The sequence below is a fragment of the Cyprinus carpio genome, chromosome B7, assembly GCF_018340385.1.
Source record: "Cyprinus carpio isolate SPL01 chromosome B7, ASM1834038v1, whole genome shotgun sequence".
NCBI lineage: Eukaryota > Metazoa > Chordata > Actinopteri > Cypriniformes > Cyprinidae > Cyprinus > Cyprinus carpio.
This window is the reverse complement of record NC_056603.1, coordinates 28,785,582-28,806,505: the sequence shown is the minus strand read 5'-3', so window position 1 is coordinate 28,806,505 and position 20,924 is coordinate 28,785,582. Positions and strand designations below refer to the sequence as shown.

Below are 20,924 nucleotides of genomic sequence, written 5' to 3'. Positions count from 1 at the left end.
CCTGAACAGATATTCCAACAGTGCACACTTTTACATTATAGATACTGTATCTAGGTTGTGTATCATTTCCTCAAGATACATCCTCAAGATCTCTGCACTCTACAAGGCTATTAAATCCATAGCAAGCCTGGTTTATAATGATTAGTAATTTAACTTTTCCCCCTAGTGTCATTATTCCTACCAAAATGTTTAACAATACACAATATCACCATGAACTGTAACAGTGAAAAATATGCTTACATTCATATACATACATTTTTACTCATCAGTCAATGTTTCACAGCCACCTGTTTCATGTGACTTGTACAGTATATGATAGCAATAACTATTTAAGACAACCTGTTACGCTCTAATTAGTAAAATACTGAAATGAATACATGAATTGCCGTTGTTTTATAAAACAATAGGCAAAAATTAACACTACACTTTAATTTGCATGAAAAATACATCTAAAATATGACAGCATACATATGTGTATTTATATATATGTACAGAAAGTGCAAGGAGGCACTTTAATGAAAACATTTTAAGATTCTGGTGCAAAAGAGGAAAGCTGATCGTGTTGCTATTACAGACTACCAAATAAATGGTGCAAATGTAATGATAGATCTCAGTTCTGTCATCTCTTTTCCGTTACATGCTAACAACCTGAGCACCAAATAACCCGAGGGCCTCTCTTATCAGAGTAAATACAAAATCCATTCAACTGGACTTAATATCTGAGTATCCAAGAAGGCTTCTCAGAGAATCAAACACTATTAGTGGTCTAAGATCCAAGAAAACGGGATTGAATTTAATATTAATATCATAAAGTCTTCTGTCTGCAGTTTGCAGTTGATATCTTCAAGGCAAGATTGTAACTTAACAAATAAATACATAAATTAATCGATAACTTAACTAAGCAGACAGATACATACAAAACCTACACACATGCAAGTCCCTTTCCTCAAACATAAACACGCATGGAGACTTATTAATGTTTGAATGCAAACTATTCAGTCCACTATGCAGGATATTAACAGTCCTTGCAGATAACGTCAAGCGACTCAATGTCATACTTCATGTCTGATTGCTCTGTAATTGCTGACGTGACATTTACGTCGGGCAGCATCTAAAAATAAGTGGCAGCATTTGGAGGCAAACCACTATTTCAGAACCTCTAATTACATTGGTAAGCTCTTATAAGAGGCTGATCTGGAGTACCGCAATCAAGGGTTAATCCACCTAAGCCAAGCCAGTCAAAGTTATCTTCAGCAAACAAGCTGCACTTCTCTCCTCCTGCCACTAGTAGTGCTCTAGGGTCGATCTGGGGCTGGAAAACCACTGTGATCCTTCTATGCGGTAGCCTTAAGGCAGCAGATTTCAGATTGCTCTTCTAACCCAAGGCCTAGAATTCTAACTATCGTAATCCTTGAGTGTAAATAATATGCAGCCTGACTGAACAACCCACTACTTCGAGCTACGTTCTCTTCCCTTTGTGTAACAAATGTACTGAGATTGTCATTCAAAAGTCATTGCTTGTGCATATGAAAGTTCTGTGGTAACTTCTGACTGTTTATATGTACAAAATTAGCATTTGGTTTTCACCAGAAAGGATAAGCTTGTGGGGCTCAGGATAAGGCGGAGCTGGATCTGTGTGCTGTGTTACTCGCGCATCCATGGTTCCTCCTCAACAAGTGAGAAGTCCGCAGGGGAGCCATTTGAGGCCAAGGTTACCTGAAAGCAATTATCAGGGACAACTAACTGTTTTACCAAGGCACAGTCAAAATGCATTAACCGCTGCTAACTAAACTGTTTATGTTTTGGAGCAGAGAATCCAGGTATTTTGACATTTTAACAGAATAATTTATATCCAAATTCATAGAAATGTACCCACCACAAGACAGATAATAATTAGCTGCAGCAGGATTCCTTACAGAATGCTGAAAGACTGAATACAGATAGAGAAAATCATTTGAATTGTTATGAATGTAAATAAAAAATACTTGTTTTAACTAATTACAGTGAATCTCTGCCAATCTTCTAAAGGGTTTATGAAAAAGTGCCATGCTTGCTACCACACAGACCTATGCATTTGTGAAACACAGGGTCAAAAAGAGGCTTAAAACTTAAAAAAAAGAAAGAAAATAACTGCAGTTCTCTTACTGATGGAAAACAAACACTTTTATGTCAAGCTTAAAAACACTGAGGTTGAAAGAAATGAAATAGCAGCCTTTGTTGTCTCAAAATGTAGATGGCAAAATTGAGGTGTGCCTTAATGCACTGCTTTGTTTCACTTTCTTCTTTTTTTTTTTTAATTCGAGAGCAGCCAAAGGCATCTTGGCATTAGTACTATACAAACATTTGAAGGATTTACTGTGCACATGTGTGTAATTGCCAAATTGAGGATGTCCAGATACTGATATGGATATACAAAGTCTGTACAAAAACTGCTATTTCACCAAGTACCAGAACAAATAAATAAAACATATTTATTTATTCCTTCATTCTGTTTAATGTCTTATGCATTCACATCAGCAATGACCAAAAAATACAAAAATAAAAAAAAAAATCACAATGGTACATACAATGTCTGGGAAATAAATAAAAGCATCTACATACAGGTTTCTATGTCTGTGAGAGCAAAATGTACCTTGCAGTCATCTATTTGGACCGGCTGATAGGAGTTGTGAGATGCATATACACCGTGGTTAGAGTTATTCTCAAAAAAGGATTGTGTCTTGGCCATCTCAAAGTCTTCTGGCCTTATCTGCTGTGCATCAAACATGTCAAGCTCATCTTTGGAGAGGTGGTACACGATTCCAGCCCCGTACGAGTCACCAACGACATTGACTGATGTTCGGAAACGGTCCCTTTTTGATAAAGCAGAAAGAAACAAAGAAAGGTGCCACATCTCTCAAGGCTAAACAACTCTAAATGCCAACTCTAAAAGGGCTTGTTCTAACATGCAAAGCAAATGGATAAACATACCATGAGATTTACATTAGCAGAGAGAGATTGGTTTAACTTACAGTAGCCAGTCGACTGCTACCAGTAAACTGATGTCTTGAGTCGGTAGTCCCACAGCTGTCAAGATCAGAAGCATCGTCACCAGACCAGCACTGGGAATACTGGCGGCTCCTACACTAGCGAGAGTTGCTGTAAGGCTACAAACAAAACGTAATTATTTGATTTGATAAGATTAGCTGCAAACTTTAAGAATACTTCATCACATGACTCTTATTCTTCCTTTGAAAATGGTGTAATGTGATTTTATCAATGTTTTGTTTCAAACAAATAATAGTTTGCTAAAAATGTCTAATTTATTATTATTATTTATTTACCCTAATCTCAGTCCAAAACCATTTGCTGTGATTTGGTTTTTCTGTAGAACTGAGAAAGAGAACTTTCAATGAGTATCAACAGTTCATAGTGACCATATCTATCAAGCTAGAAATAATACTATATTTTCAAGTCTTCTTAAACAATATAACAATTTTATATGACAAACACATTGAAATTTAATTCTTTGTTTACTGATATTTACTGAAAATTCACAAAAAAATAAAATAATAAATAAAAAAAGAGAACAGCTCTTAGAGGGGTCATATGATGTTGCTAAAAAGAACATTATTTTGTGTATTTGGTGTAATGAAATGGGTTTATGCGTTTTAAATAATAATTATAAAAAAACATTATTTTCCACATACTGTACATTATTGTTTCTCCTCTATGCCCCGCCTTTCTGAAACAAAGCTCATCGTTCTGAAAAGCGAGGTGTGCTCTGATTGGCTGGCTATCCAGTGCGTTGTGATTGGCCGAATACCTCAAGCATATAGCGCCGAGCCAAAAACATTAAAACCCATTATAAACAAAGCATTTGTTGCATCCAGTGGGAACGTAATTACAATCATAATGACAATACCAACAGTTCTCAATTCCAGTCCTCGCGCCCCCCAGCTCTGCATATTTTGCATGTCTCTCATTGTTAACACACCTGATCCAGAAAACCAGCTCGTTAGAAGTGAGCTCCGTGCATGAACTGTGTTCCCATTGACATGGTCCCCACTCAGTGTTAACTGCTACCTATTCCCTGAGCAGGGGAAATATACTGAAGTTTAATTCACTTCGGAACTTTTATTCATGGATTTGTGCTGTGCAAACTGTGTACAAAGGACAAGTGTGACATCATATACCTCTGTAAATATATACAATTTAAATTCACGTCTTGCACACTTCAATGCACTTTGATGGAACATATACATTCGCTTCGAACTGGAATCCTGGCAGAATATCCTGTGATGTCCACTTCGCAGGGCACTTACGTTCGAATAGAACAAATGTCTGAAGCGATAAGAGAAACATACAAAATGCGCAGAGCAGGGGGGATGCGAGGACTGGAATTGAGAACCTCTGACTTATACTGTCTTTTTATGCATTGCGTTGCATAGCGCCGCATAAACATAAAACCATGTCTGCATTTGTGATCGGAGAAATGACAAACAAGTGCTACTCTACACTGCTTAAAACTCATGTTTGAATCATCAGTGGCAAATCCTTTAAATATGAAAACGTACTTAAAGACTGTGAGTCAGAATAGCCAGCATTGTAGTCTACTCTCCCAGGATCAGGAAACAGTCCTCCATAAAATGCACTGCTCACATCTGAATATATGGTTTGAACTGTTTTGGAACAGTGTTGTAAATACAATTTAACCACTGAATTCTAGTTGTGTCCTTCAAAGTAGTATCGTTTTCACAAAGAAACACACCGCATCTCCATGACATGGCGCTGGAGTCAACAGCAAGAATAAAAGTTCCGCCTTCTTTCTTTGCGTGAACATTTGGGCAGCGTTATGCAAATCTTCCCACATCGTGACGTAGACATGTGGAATCGTAATAGAATGAGACGTTTTAGGCAGGAGTGGTTGACTTTTAACTTTTATAAAGAATATCTCTTTGGATTTGAGACTTTAGCCTTTACAACTTTACAGATCTTCTTCATGCACCAAGAGCTTGTAACACTCCAAAGAGAAAGGAAAAATGTAAAATCGCATCATATGACCCCTTTAAGAAACAAACTGCAGTTTTCTTACTGATGGAAAACAAACACTTTTCTGTGTAAAAATACTGAGGTAGAAAGAAATGAAATAGCAGCCTTTGTTGTCTCAAAATGTAGATGGCAAAAATGAGGTGTGCCTTCATGTTTTTATGTTTAACCTGCTACTTTCCATTATGTTTAACATTTACTGATATTCATTCATGCTAATCAGTTGTTAGCAGCTGCTACCTGATCCAATGAGTCAAAGAGCTGAACTTAAGAATCAGATCAGTCCAATTCATAAAATAAATCACTTTTCTATGAACCAGTTAATATATTTCATAAATCAGATTGTACTGTTTTTTCCTGACTCAATGATCCAGATGTACCCAGGATACAGAACAATCATATGGACTTCTTCTCTATTGCTTTTTTGAAGACATGATCACTACTGAAATGTCATTGTGTAGAAAAAACTGTGTAAAGATTCTTCTGTTTTTGATAAACAGAAAAAAATAGCACTAAAGAAGTTTTGAACAATGTGAGGATGAGGAAATAATTACTGAATTTTCTTTTTTCGGACTCTTCCTTTAACTTTATATAGGTACAGGCAGCCGCCTACAGTGAATCAGCAGGTACATGCCACCAGAATAACATTTTTGTGAAGTTTATATTCATTTCTCTCTCCAGACACTGCTCTTACCTAACTGTCACGATCTGACCAGGATCAAGTTCTATTCCGTTCATCTGGGCAATAAAGATGGCTGCTACGGCCTCATAAAGTGCTGTGCCATCCATGTTGATCGTTGCTCCAACAGGTAACACAAATCGAGTCACTCTCTTGTCAATGCCCAGATTTTCCTCCAGACAGCGGAAAGTAACAGGTAATGTCCCAGCACTGCAAAAGACACATATCAAGATTTCAGAACCCATTCTTGTCATTATTCATAACTCAACTTCCAAACAAGCCAAATTAAACCACTGCCTTCCTTTTATTTAACTAGGTAGGTGTCCTAATTCTCAAAGGTTTACAAAAATCAAGGTACAATTATTGTTGTTTTCTTTTACCTCGAAGCTGTTCCTAAAGCGGTGACCCATGCCTGGAAAACTCCCATGAAGAATGTGAATGGGTTTTTCCGAACAATAACAAAATATATTAAAGGAAGGAACATGGCTCCGTGAATAATGAGTCCAATGATAACAGTGACCATGTACATTCCCAGCTGCTTGGCCACCACTTCCAAATCATTAATTGAAATGATCTTCCCACAGATCAGACATGCAATACCAATGGGGGAATACCTGATACAAGACAGAGACATGGAGCAAAGTCAACTAACAGGTTAATCAGACAGTTCAGTACAGTTAAAAGCAGTTAAACTGTTAAAGTCACCATCATTACACTACTGTTCAAAAGTTTGGGTTCAGTAAGAGTCAGTAATAATAATAATAATAATAATAATAATACTTTCATTCAGCAAAGACACATTACATTTAACAGCCTAACCTTGGTGAGCATTCTTTTTACAATATTTTCTTTCCGACCCCAAACCTTATAGTAGTGTACATATAAAAATTTTACTCTAGTCATTAAATCATCAATAATAACAGCTGACCACATGATCATGCCAACAAGCCTCATAACGATCTCGTTGAGAACGTTGAAGAACTCAAGCATCAGCTTGGCCCTTTCTCCCATCTTTCCCATGCAAATCCCGAACGCCACAAAGAATCCAATGAGACCTACAGAGACACACATTGCCTTGTTGATGTTAATTTGAGAACATAAATGACAGCTTCACGCATATACCATGTGATCAAAACCATTTATTACCTAAAACATTCATGCCACTCTTAAATTGAAGAGACTTCTTGATTACATATTTTGCTGCCCCCTTGGTAGCATTTCGTCCAAACCGAGTTGGATTTGGAGGAGGAGCTACTTCTACCTTGTTAGTAACTGTCTGGATCTACATAAAGAGATATAAGAACTGTTAATGAAATACTAATGAAAGACTATTCAAAATTTACAGATGAAAGATCAACAGAAGTGAAGGTATGGTTAAGATTAAATAGATGAAATTATCTGAAATCAAAAGCATGTTGGACGTACACACCTGTTGAAAACAAGCCTGAACGAGATTTTCTGGAAACAGATTTCTGATGAGATCAAAGAAGGCATCTAAACTAGACACTTCGTCGTTCTTTTTGCCCTCGCCCAGGTTTGCCTTCAGTTTGGGGTTACCAGGGTGGATGAGGAGCACCAAGATCACCCCCAACACAGCTGCGATGATGGTGGTAGACATGTAATACACCATGGCCCTTGTGCCCAGACGACCACTGGACTTGGCATCCAACCCTGCTAATCCTAAAAAATAAAGAACAGAATTGCATTTAAACTACATTAAATATCATTGCATTTTCTCAAGGCAGCATTACTCTTTCTTTTTCAAACTATAACTGTGCACTGAAAGTTACAAATTTATTTCTCAGGGTTAAGTTTAATAATCATTGCTGTGATTACTGAATGAGTAATAAATTTGAAACGTTTTGAATTTCTAATTGCATTTCATTTTTGGTAACACGTTTAGACATGTTATGCTGATGAGGTGTTGAAACTGATCCACCCTAAATTTGAAAGGCAAGCTTTTTTATCTTCTACTGGATGACAAAGAAAAGGTTGAAAGGACAAACAATGGCTTAATCATTACAAAATTACTATTTCTGTAGTTATCCCACAGTTTTATCTCACAGCTATAACACTGTGGTTATAACTTCGACTCTGAGGTCATTGCAGGTGTTATTTCTGCATCTGATTTTTATTTTATTTTATTTATTTCATCTCTATTTGTTCCTCTGTTTCTGCCACTAGGAATTACACAAGTTTCAGTCTGGATCCAATCCTTACAAAGATCTGAGGTGACCGAACACCTGAGAAGAGATGATGCTAACCCTGGAACAACATATAAAACTACAAAATTTTGCTTAATCACAACTGCAAAGTTTAATTGCAACATATAATAATTGCAGTTAATTGTGTTCACCGTCTGTTTGATTACGTGTAATTTGTAACTAACTGCATGATTCTTACTGTACATTTCTGCCATAGCCACCACTAATAATCTGCTACTAAATATAATGTAGAAACTGAAATTTCCTGTAAAGCTGCTTTGCAACGATTTGTAAATAAAATTTAATAAACTTGAATTGAACTGAACTGGATTATTTATTGTCTGGCATTGTTGATGCAAAAAATTATTATTGTTTTGTGTTGATAGCATTGTTTGGAGATGTTTAAGCAAAGCTTATAATATTACCTGTGATCAAACTTGAAATGATCAGAGGCAAAATCACCATTTTTAACATCCTCATAAGAATGTCACCTGGGAAGGCAATGACCATTATAACATCAGCGGGGAGTGGTGATGCGTAACGCAGTAGAATACCGGCTACTGAACCAGTGATCACACCTGGAACAGAGAAAGAGAATCACAGTGAACATCAGGGTACAGGCAGGGGTGCAGATATGATTATTTAACTGGGGGGGACCAAGCTGTCCAGCAGTCAAATTTTTTCAGTCCAGAAAAATCATCAGCTCAGTCATAGATGATAGTACAGGTGCATCTAAAAAAATTTGAATATCATAGAAAAGGTCTTTATTTTTTGTAATTTAATTCAAAAAAGCTTTTTTTTGCTTTAATTCTGATGGTTATGACTTACAGCTTAGGAAAATTAAAAATTCAGTATCTCAAAAAAATAGAATATTCCATTTGAGATTGATTAGTTTGATTAATTTTGAGTATAAATACTGGGTACCTTTTGGGTATAGTTTAAAACATTTAACCACAATTATGGGAAAGACTACTGACTTGACAGTTGTGCAGAAGACGATCATCGACACCCTCCACGAGGAGGGTAAACCACAGAAGGTCATTGCTGAAAGGGCTGGCTGTTCACAGAGTGCTGTATCGAAATATATTCATAGAAAGTTGACTGGAAGGAAAAAGTGTGATAGCAAAAGGAGCACAAGCTACAAGGAGGACCAAAGCCTTGGGAAGATTGTCAGGAAAAGCCGATTCAAGAACTTGGGAGAGCTACACGAGGAGTGGACTGAAGCAGGAGTCAGCGCATCAAGAGTCACCATGCTCGGACGTCTTCAGGAAAAGGGCTACAGCTGTCACATTCCTAGAACCAAGCCACTCCTGAACCAGAACAAACGTCAGAAGCATTTCACCTGGGGTAAAAAGAAAATGTTGCTCAGTGGTCCATAGTCTTCTTTTCAGATTAAAGTAAATTTAGCATTTCATTTGGAAATCAAGGTCTGGCACACTGAGAGGCACATAATCCAAAGTCCAGTGTGAAGTTTCTGAAGTCATTGATGATTTGGGCTGCCGTGATGTCTGCGGGTGTTGGTTCATTGTGTTTAATCAAGTCCAAAGTCAATGCAGCCATCTTCCAGGAGATTTTGGAGCACTTTATGCTTCCATCTGCTGACAAGCATTATGGAGATGCTGATTTCATTTTGCAGCAGGACTTTAGCACCTGCCCACAGTGCCAAAACCGCTTCCAAGTGGTTTGATGACCATGATATTACTGTGCTTGATTGGCCAGCCAACATGCCTGACCTGAACCTCACAGAGAATTTATGGGGTATTGCGAAGAGGAAGAGAAGTAACATCTGACAAACAATACAGAGGAGCTGAAGGCTGCTATCAAAGCAACTTTGGCTTCAATAATGCCTCAGCAGTGCCACAGGCTGATCGCCTCCATGCCACGCCGCATTGAAGCAGTAATTCATGCAAAAGGAGTCCCAAACAAGTATCGAGTGCATAATTAAACCTTTCTTTGAGAAAATATAATTTTTTGAGATACTGAATTTTTATTTTTTCTAAACTGCAAGTTGTAACCATTAGAATTAAAACAAAAAAAACTCTTGAAATATTTCAGTTTGTGTGCAATGAATCTAGAATATAAGAAAGTTTGCTTTTTTGAATTAAATTACAAAAAATAAAGAACTTTTCCATGATATTAAAATTTTTTGAGATGCACCTGTATATGATCACAGGCACAATTGAGGCAGCTACCAGCTCCTCATAGGACCCCAGGGTCAGGAGTCGTAGCACATACACACACAAGAGAACGTAAACGTCGAAACATCAAACAAAAAATGGTCACTGTAATAATGCACAAATTACCCATGGATTTACTACTCTAACCATAGTTTATCATGGTATTTGTACAACTGTGGTTATACAAATGGTAATCAATATGCCAAAAAAAAGTTAATTTTCATTTTGTTGGGGTAATTTTGTTTGTGTTGAATATTTGCAGCTCGTTTGTTTGTGTTGTGAGCATTTGCAGCTTGTTTTGTATTTCGTTGTGTTGCAAGTATTAGCAGCACATGTGCTGTCAAACTGATGAAGTTGTTTTCTTAATTTCCTGGTGCTTTTTCTGTTTGAATGTGTTTTGTGAAGTTGCAGCACGTTGAGCTCTCTCGGACACCGTGCTACCTCGCCCCTATTTTGAAATCTTAGCCCCACATGTACATACGCAGCCATGGCAACGACGATCGCGGAAACATATAAATTTACATTTAATCATTTAGCAGACGCTTTTATCCAAAGCGACTTACAAATGAGAACAACAGAAGCAATCAGATCAACAAGAGAACAACAACCGGTATACAAGTGCCATGACAAGTCTCAGTTAGTCTAGTACAGAACACGTAGCAAGGTTTTTTTTGTTTTTTTTTTTACGAATATGATAGACAAGAAAAGAAAAAAGGTAAGTACTAGTATTAGTTGGTTAAGTGCTGGCGAAAAAGATGAGTCTTTAGATGTTTTTTGAAAATGAGTAAAGACTCAGCTGTTTGAATTGAGATCGGGAGGTCATTCCACCAGCCGGGCACAGTCCAGGAAAAGGTCAGTGAGAGTGATTTTGAACCTCTTTAGGATGGCACCACAAGGCGTCGTTCACTTGCAGAGCGCAAGCTTCTGGAGGGCGCATAAGTTTGAACTAGTGAGTTTAGGTATGTTGGTGCCGTGCCAGTGGTCTCCTTGTAGGCAAGCATCAGTACCTTGAATTTGATGCAAGCGGCTACTGGTAGCCAGTGTAACCTGATGAGGAGAGGAGTAACGTGAGCTTTTTTTGGCTCATTGAAGTCAACTCTCGCTGCTGCATTCTGGATCAGTTGCAGAGGCTTAATAGTACATGCAGGAAGGCCCACCAGGAGAGCATTACAATAGTCCAGTCTGGAGAGAACAAGAGCTTGGACAAGAAGTTGGGTGGCTTGCTCTGACAGGAAGGGTCTAATCTTCCTAATGTTGTATAAGGCAAATCGACAGGACCGGGTTGTTGTAGCAATATGGTCTGTGAAGCTTAACTGATGATCCATCACAACTCCTAAGTTTCTGGCTGTCCTGGAAGGAGTTATGGTTGATGAACCCAGCTGTATAGAGAAGTTGTGATGAAACGATGGGTTAGCTGGAACCACCAGCAGTTCAGTCTTAGTAAGGTTTAGCTGAAGATGATGGTCATTCATCCAGCTAGAAATGTCACTCAGATAGGCTGAAATGCGAGCAACTACCGTTGGGTCATCTGGTTGGAAACAAGTGAGGATTACACACAAAAAAAAAAGCCTACACGGATAAGTTTTGTGAAACAAAGCAAAATCAACGTTACTCACCTATCAAAAAGAAACAAAGCAACCTCGGCATCCAATTCGAGCCCTTCCCACTCCTTGAGTTTCTCTCCTCTGCTGGAAAGCTGTTCCGATATTTACGTGGGTCCTACCTCTTGCCTGATTGTAACCCTTCTTTTTAATGTTTTGTTTCTCTGATATTTTCCTCTTTTTTTATCTGTCATCTCTCTCAATCTACAGTCGATCTGCTAATATGCTAATTTTGAATAAAAGCGTCTGCTAAATGACTAAATGTAATGTAATATGCGTCCTGTGCACTCAAATTGAGCGCTCTCTTCTCGCTATCAGGACAACACACGCCCCCTTACTGCTGATTGGCTACAGGTGTGTTTTGGGACTTTGTCAGACACTACAGTCAAAAGCTAGTTTCAAAAATCGCTTAGTACACATTTAAGGAACGGCAGGCCGGGTCGCCAGACTCGCCACTACTTAGGCTAATGTACATAGTGGAAGCCCTGATTAACCCCCCCCCCCCCCCCCCCCCCAGTGCAGTCTGCACGGCTTGACACAGGAATGGGACATTTCACTGATAAATAATACTGAACCTTTTGTGAGGTATAACAATCACAGAACAGAATATGCCTATAAAAATTCCAGTGTGTAGGAGATTTATTTAAAATAATCCACTCAGCATTTGAGTGTACTCTGATACATGCATGTAAAATATGTACACTTTTTATAGCTTAGAATATATATATAAAGCGCTATATATATAAAAACAGAATACATTTTTTCCTCTAGGCATGCTAAAATGCTATGTGCTAGGCATATATAAACGATTGTAAATTAGAATGTTGGCAAAATTGTACATACGCATGATATAAACTTAGAAATATATGTCGATAAGATTGATACAGTACATGTATTATACAGTAGTACCTCAAGGAGAGACATTCAGGCATACAATACCAGACAGGGGACCCAGACTACAATTTAAGTACAAACGCTAACGAGGGTAAAGAAACACCTGAACCTAATAACACAATCAACTAGAGACAGAAACTGGGTCACGCAGAGCACATGGGGAGAAAAACACACACAGACAGTCCAAGGGCATGACAGTTGCATTATCATGTAAAAGCTTTTAGGTAATTATAATTATCATATACATGAATATTTTTTTAAAACAGTAACAAGCTTTCTTTCATTAGCAAACTGACACATGGAAGCTACCTTCACCTATAAAAACTAAAGCACAACACAAACAAATAAAAATGTGTAACTAAAAAGTACTGTAACTTGCCAAGAACTGTGAGCGTAAGTAACAGATTCTTCATGATTTTGTCACAGAAGCCTTCACACATGGACTTTTCAGGTGGTGGAGGAGGGTCCAGATGACTCTCATGCATTCTGATCTCCACTTGCTTCTGCATATTGTTGGCACTGGTGGATAGAAGTGCATCATACTGTAAAGTATGTCAATATAAATTATCTATTTAAGGAACACAAGCAGTACTGGTTATGCTTGTCATTTCACATCCTTCCAAAACTTACCACTTTATGAAAAATTCATTCATTCATGACATAAATGCAAATCGTTGTTGGTGTCAAGATTGTGACCAAGATATGTTTGTGCATGATATGCTGAAAATGCAACGACACGGAATGACAATAATGCACAATTCTTGCATTTACATCTAACGTTTTTATCTGTAGGTTTTGCACAGATGCAATCAAAGTCACAGAATGGAATGCAAATACACATTTCAAACTGAACAAAACATGCAAAAAGACGTATGTTTTGACTTCTGAGTATCTGTCCAGATATATTTGATATAAAACTGTAACCACAAGGTAAAAAGCATCATGACACATATTTTGTACAATGACTTTGGTGGATTTCTTTAAATATTGCACTAAAATATCAAACTAGTTTCATTGTAATGGTTTTTCCTAAACTTATGGAAGTCTAGGGACGGTCAAAAATGTGTACAGATCACATCAGCAGTACTGGGAATGTATTTTCTGGGAATACCATAACTTTAACATGCCTGTGATTGTTTCTTTACTTCAATTTACCAGCTGTATACCAACTACTACAGGCGGTCATGTCGTGTCACATGACACAAGAGTTGTTTAGCTTTACTGTGGTCTGGATTAAAAAGTTCTTATAAGTCAACCCCCCCCCCATCCCCCCACCCTCTGCCCAACAGAGATAACCTTGTCTGGTTACATAACCTGTAGTCTTGCATTAATTAGTCACATGCATGCAACAGTATGTTTTATTATGTCCAGATAAGTTTAAATTAATTTGCATGTTTTTCTAGCAGTGGTGCAACAGGATGACAATTGATATATATCTTAAAGGCCCCCTTCTTTATTTTTGGACCAGCACTATCCAATGATCATTACTGTGCCTGTACGGAAAAAATAAAGGCAACTCAAAGAAAAAATATTACTATACATGCAACAAAACAACTACCAACAAAATACTCAGGAAATCAACACAACACATTTTAGATCCTTTAGTGTTTGTGTACATTGTGAACTCTCAGAGTAGCTGCACTCAGGCTCATCTGAACAAGATTAAAAAGCTGAATGATGCCAAGGAATTCAGAGACTGTCTGATACACACAGCTCCAGTCCTAATGAGATAAAAGCCTGCTAACTGGTTAATTTTAGCCACAGAGCACAGCAGTAATTGTGTTGCACAATATTTGAGAGTATGTAGAAGGTGCGAATGAGTGCTTTGGTTTCAAATGGTAAATAATAGCATTTGACTAATTTAAATGATGCAAAACAAGCCCAAAAGATTTGATCTGTAATTACTGATTCTGATAATTGATTGTCCTTTTATGTAAAAACAATTGAATCTCATTAGTGACTACATTAGCTCCATATCACTGACATGAAGTCTGAGGTGAGCGACAAGAGCTTGTCTGCAGATTAAGTGCTTGTCCTTTGGATCTTTTTAGAAATCAGTTCATTTAAGGCAATTCATTAGGTGAAACAAACTATGTTAAATGCATATATTGCACAGGCATTACAGACTTTGTTGACATTTCATTTTGATTTGCTGCAAATACCTACAGAGTCCTATAAAAGTTAAGCAAAACGCTAGCTTTGCAGACTAAATGTAATGATAAAGCTTAAAATATTCATCAAGTTATTCAAAAGCTGCTAAATGATAATACGGTTACGCAAGAAGATCCTGAGAGGCTTTTTATCACCCATCTTACCTGTTGTAGTGCAGATACTGAAAAGGAAGTGTTTCACAGCAGCTTGCTAGACATTCATGGTCTATAGAAATGGCTCTGAATGAAACACTGTCAATCTACAGTTTATCCATCAGGAAATCCGGTCCAGGTCATTAGAAATGTCAGTCAAAACTCCAAGCACCAGGTGAATAGCAATATAATAAATGATTGCTGTGATGCAATCAGCAACACTTCCTTGCAAGATCAATCAAACTGACGCATAGGAGATTCCATGCACAATCCTCTGTCTTTGAATTGATCTTATCCCACCATTAGTACTAGAGAAATGGGCGAAGAGGTGCTGCTAAGGGCTCCGTGGGGCAACATGGAGGAGGAGTCTAGCACCCAGATTATGTGTAAGTACCAGCTAATATTCTTGAGACTCCTCGTCCTGTCTCTCTCATTGTTTCTCCTCCTCCATCTCACTCCCAAGGTCTGATCTTCCCTAATGAGCTCTGAAATGAATGAATGGAATCAAAGACTGATACATGCAAGAAATACAGATTAAGGCAAGCTGTCAAACTTTAACTTTCACACAAAACAGATTCAAAAGTTTGTGAATGAGACCCCAACTCTAATAACAGAACAAGATCATTAGTTGTACAGTACTGTATATGTGATTATCTACATACTGTATATGACCAGTGCAAATGCATGTTATACATTTATACAAACTACTTGTTTCTTTCTATGGCCTAAACATTGTATTATTTAAGGGAAACACAATCTTGACCTGTGATGACCGTTCATTTTCATATGCAGACTCTGGCCTAACATGACAGAAATAGGCAGGGGTTTCTCATCACCTCTTAGCACAGATGCTGACAGATCAAACAATTAGTAGTGCATGAGAATATGTGTGTGTGTGTGTGTGTGTGTGTGTGTGTGTGTGTGTGTGTGTGTGTGTGTGTGTGTGTGTGTGTGTGTGTGTGTGTGTGTGTGTGTGTGAGTGTGTGTGCGGTGTGTGTGTGTGTTACAAGTACAAATGTTGTAGTAGCAGCATGGCTTTGCTAATACAAAAGAAAACTACTATTACATTTACCAATCACCAGTTTTAAATATTGTTTGTTGGTTTTTATGTAAATTAAGTATTTTTTTTTTTTGCATAAATGTTTACATTTTTCTGTATTTTTACAGAATTATTCATTCAATCACTCATATTATTCTTAAAAAAGACCAGATTTTATTACAGTGTACCAAAAGAGACAAAATGATGACTAAATACAGAAGACATAAACTTCATTAAATACTGACACTGCTTTAATGTGTCTAAAGTGAGTCTGCAAGTCCTACCAGAGATTGAAACACTCATTTTGTGCAAGTGGAGAGGCTGGACTGAAGCCACATGCAAAGAATGTGCACAGGCACATGGTCTCACATCTGCTGTCTGCCCCCACCTGTGCTGCACCACGCTGAATGCTGTCCAGCACACTCTACAAGCTCATCCACCTGACTCCAGTCTCCATGCTTAGCAAACAGGTGTCTATAATTAACTAATCTGTTCCAAACCTCTCTAATCCCAAATACATAGACATGGTTTACACAAACACACACACATACACATTCTCAGGTGAAAGTACTTCATGTACACAGAGTGTCACTTTTAAAGCTTCACATGCATGTATTATGTTCTACAGGTAAATTCCAGTACATAATTGCGTTGGAAATCTAAGGCTTTAAAATTACCTTGATTATGTGATCTTGTATTGATGTGTAATAATCTGCATCTCTAGGAACATGAAATTCATATTGAACATGATTAACAAATAATCTATTGCCAAAATCAGAATTTCTCACAATATTTCATGTGGAAAATGGCACTGCCTATTAGGAAAGGTTAACTATAATTACTAGAGTTCTCAAGGGTCGTGCACTTGGTTAAGTAATGACAGCATGTGGTGCATCACATGTGTGTTGTCTTCGTGTTGTCCACCTGATGCAGATATTTGTTGTATTAAGGTACAACAAAACATGCACAACCCACTTTACAATGAAAGTTAATAATTTATACGAAATAATTTGGTTAAACTTTATTTTAAGGTGTCCCTGTTACAGTATATAGTTAAGTACTGAGTAATATTAACTAACTGCATGTACTTACTGTATGGTTAGGGTTACTTGCATGTAATTACGCATAATAAGGACAACTTAAAATAAATTATTCCCAATAATTTATATGTATCTGTAATGAATGAATGATTTCCTGTATTTATCAAATTTGAATTCATTAAATTTTGGTTAAAAAATACTATAAAAAATACTATGGTAATAACAGTAAATTATGCATAATTACATGCAACTAACCCTAAACCAAACTCTGTTCCTTACTGTGACCCTATAAGTATACTTGCATGTTGTTAATTAACATTACTCTGTACTTAAATATATGATTACACTGTAACAAGACACCTTGAAATAAAGTGTAACTGCAAAAAATTATGATTCAAGTTACTGATTCAGGTAATCAAGTCTCTAATTACGTAGGCCATTTAGACTCAAGTGCAGACTTTCCTCAATCACTGGTTTCAGTGAGTTAATGGAGGCTCATGTAAGAAAACAGACAGGTCTGTACCAGCCTTGACAGCGTCACTGAGGTCAGTGGTCTGTGTTACTCATGAATCATGCATCAGTGAGAATAAATAACAAGTAAATTTCAAGATAAATTCACCTCATTGAACGAGGACCAAACATGTTACAAGAAGCCTTAAGTGTTACAGGAATATGTGGATGTGGGCATATGTAGTTAACATTGTGCCAGTCAGTGATATGTTATTGTTGTATGTTATTTTTGTACAGGTATTAAAGACACAATTGTATGACGATTGGGTGACACCACAGGATTTAGAGTCGCAATGAAATGGAAGTAGCCACAGATCTTTTCATCCATATTGTGGCATACATCCAAGTGAAACTGATTATCGAAAAAATAGAATATATTTTGAGATGTGGCCATCACACTCAAACACGATAACTTGCAGTCAGTTGTGAAGAGGCGGGGTTTAAGCAAACTAATTAATAAGTCCAGCATACAACAACACCAGAGAGAAGACTGTTGTTATGATTTATGACTTCATGATTAAACATTATGAGGTCAAGAGGAAATCATTCAAGATCCAGGCCTCATCTACAGAAGAAGTGAGTATAATGTTTTGTAATGAATCTTTGCAAATTGCCTTCCCTAATAATGTGCTAATTAACAAGTTTCATGATGAATGCGGCTAATGTAAACAGTCTCTTTAAGAGCAGCTCAGAAGCACAAAGCACCCCCACAAAAGCAGGATGGTAGTGATCTCACACAGCTCTAGACACACCTATGTGTAGCCATTCATCCACATTTGAACAGAGAGGACAATGAAATTGCTGTAAATACAGACTGATAAGGAAGAAAAAAAAATTCAAACCTGCTTTAAAACCCAGCAACTGTCAGGATTATGGACCTGTCTGTGAGTGTTTTGCTCCCTGTGACCCAGTTTTGTCTCCCAGTTATTGTGTTCACTTGATCCCAGGTGTGTCTCGTTCTTCCCCAATTATCCTGCCTTATTCAGTAAAGTTTTGTCGGGTCTACCTGTCAAGTACGTGTGTCTTCCTCCTGTTAACAACAGCAACACTGCTTTACATTTACATTTATATTTAATCATTTAGCAGACGCTTTTATCCAAAGCGACTTACAAATGAGAACAATAGAAGCAATCAGACCAGCGAGAGAAAAACAACAGTATACTGTACAAGTGCCATGACAAGTCTCAGTTAGTCTAGCACAGAACACGTAGCTATATATATTTTAGACATTATTGTGTCTAATATAAACCACAATATTAACTTCTTATTATTGAATTGTTGTAAATAAATATCACATCTGAAACTGGTCAGTGCTCAAAAAATGCTGGGAAATCACTTCATGTAGCCCCAAGAGTGAAGAAAAAAATCCCCCACTGACTTTCAAAGCTGCTAACGACTTTCTGCTTTGAGGATCTTGATAGAAATGTAGTGGAGTGAAAAGTACATTATTTGTCTTTCAAATGTAGTGAAGTTAAAGTCATAAGTTTCCAGAAAAAATAATACTCAAGTTAAGTACAGATACTCAAAAAATGTACTTAAGTAATTGTACTAATTGTACTTACAATACTCAAGTAAGTGTATTTATTTAATGTACGAGTATGTATTATTTTTAGTGGTACAATGCCCAAAAGGTACCGCCCTAGTGACAGCTATTGTACCCATTTTCCTTTCCTGAGAGTGTATAGTGCCTTATGCACAACTTGTTCATTGCAAACAACTTTATTGTTATTCATTTTAAACTGATATTTTTTTTAATAATCTTACCTAGAGACCATACTTGTATTTATTGATTTCTGCATCTTTCAGCTTAAACACTTTTTGTAGGATTTAACCCTCTAGCTGTGTTCGGGTCAATTTGACCCGGAGAAGATTTTCTTTTTCCTGAAAACACTAGTTAATGTTATTGTATTGAACTCAAATTTACGGACTTTGTTTACACAGGCTATATGTACTTCTCAGAAATTGGGGAATATTCATAATTTTTTGTGGGTTTTATTTCACCTTGTCACACTTGTGGTGTTCCCGGTCAAAAATGAATTTTCACAATATGAGATAAATAATTATGAAAATTTGCACTGTTTATCACACTTGTATGTTTTAATGTTTAATCGGGAAGGTTGGTTTGAAATGCTTTTACTTTGTAAAATAATGTAAATAAAAATAAAAATAAGTCACACTTGTGGTGTTCCACAGCCATTGAAAGTGAATGGGGAAGAATGAAAGTAAGAGAAACAACTAGTGTTCAAGAGCATGTTGATTACAGTATGCTCACATTTGTACATGTGTGCTTGCAAACATAAAGGCTTTGGACCTGTGCATGTGTGTATGCATACATACGCTACCGCACACACACACACACACACACACACACACACACAGACACACACAGACACACACACACACACACACACACACACACACACACACACACACACACACACGTATACAAACTATTATGGATATTATATGCTTTCTATTTCATCCTACCCTAAACTGCATCAAGAAACTCACAATTGCGAGAAAAAAAAAGAATTGCAAGATAAAAACTCGCAATTGTGAGAAAAAAATTGTAAGATATAAACTCGCAATAGCGAGAAAAAAAGAACTGAAAAAGTGTGCGTGTGTGTGTGTGTGTGTGTGTGTGTGTGTGTGTGTGTGTGTGTGTGTGTGTGTGTGTGTGTGTGTGTGTGTGTGTGTGTGAGACAGCGAGAGAGAGAGAGAGAGAGAGAGAGAGAGAGTTATAATGTCAGATTGACGAAAGGATATTGGTTGCTGTTTAGGGTAGGATGAAATAGAGAGCATGTAATGCTCGCAAGAGTTTGTATACATGAATGTGTGTGTGTGTGTGTGTGTGGTAGCTTGAGTATGCACACATGACTTTATGTTTGCAAGCGCACATGTACAAATGTGAGCATAATCAACATGCTCCTGAACACTAGTTATTTCTCTTACTTTCATTCTTCCCCATTCACTTTCAGTGGCTGTGGAACACTGCAAGTGTGACTTTGTGCCATTATTTTACAAAATAAAAGCAATTCCAAGCAAACTTCCTGATTAAACATTAAAGCACACGAGTGTGATAAACAGTGCAATTTTTTTTTCAATCTGATATTGTGAAAATTATACATAAAAAATACTTTTTTTCACAAAAAAAATAGCTACCTCACACAGATAAGTGAGGCCTACTATTAAACAGATGCAAATAGAAACACAAAACCAGTCCTAAATGAAGGAAAACACGTTGACAGAAAGATTGAATCCAATATTTGGTGATAATATAGCATAATGAGAGATATATTATACATTAAAAGCAATTGTTTGGAGGCTGGTCATTTTTGTGAGTGTTACAGGAATCCAAACACAAACAGAGGGTTAAGTGCAAACACTCCGACAACCTCCCACAATGCAATAGTTTCACATGTGATGCTTAGTCAGCATAAATAAATTCT

At 37.2% G+C, this 20,924-nt stretch overlaps 1 protein-coding gene across 2 annotated transcripts; it reads right to left on the bottom strand.

Annotated features, from left to right (window-relative positions):
• Positions 1 to 18: 18 nt before the first annotated feature.
• Positions 19 to 13,102, bottom strand: slc1a2a (solute carrier family 1 member 2a). Of its 2 annotated transcripts, none has more exons than XM_042728201.1 (10): positions 12,963 to 13,102; positions 8,337 to 8,489; positions 7,137 to 7,387; positions 6,854 to 6,989; positions 6,636 to 6,762; positions 6,088 to 6,321; positions 5,723 to 5,917; positions 3,012 to 3,146; positions 2,633 to 2,852; positions 19 to 1,716 (listed from the first exon to the last, which is right to left on the bottom strand). In XM_042728201.1, exons 1-10 carry the CDS (start codon positions 13,090 to 13,092, stop codon positions 1,645 to 1,647), a joined length of 1,653 nt encoding a protein of 550 aa, XP_042584135.1. In that variant the 5' UTR covers positions 13,093 to 13,102; the 3' UTR covers positions 19 to 1,644. The 2 variants fall into 2 exon arrangements, with proteins under 2 accessions (XP_042584135.1, XP_042584134.1); XM_042728200.1 differs by lacking the exon at positions 12,963 to 13,102 and adding an exon at positions 1,877 to 1,930 and having other exon boundaries at positions 8,337 to 8,665.
• Between the last annotated feature and the right edge of the window lie 7,822 nt (positions 13,103 to 20,924).

Coding starts and splice junctions, on each gene's coding strand:
- slc1a2a (XM_042728201.1), bottom strand. CDS start 13,092: ATGCAGAAGCAAGTGGAGATCAGAATGCATGAGAGTCATCTGGACCCT. Junction 6,763..6,853: donor GAGTGGCATGAATGTTTTAG/GTAATAAATGGT, acceptor GTGTCTCTGTAG/GTCTCATTGGATTCTTTGTG. Junction 2,853..3,011: donor GTAGCAGTCGACTGGCTACT/GTAAGTTAAACC, acceptor TTTATCAAAAAG/GGACCGTTTCCGAACATCAG.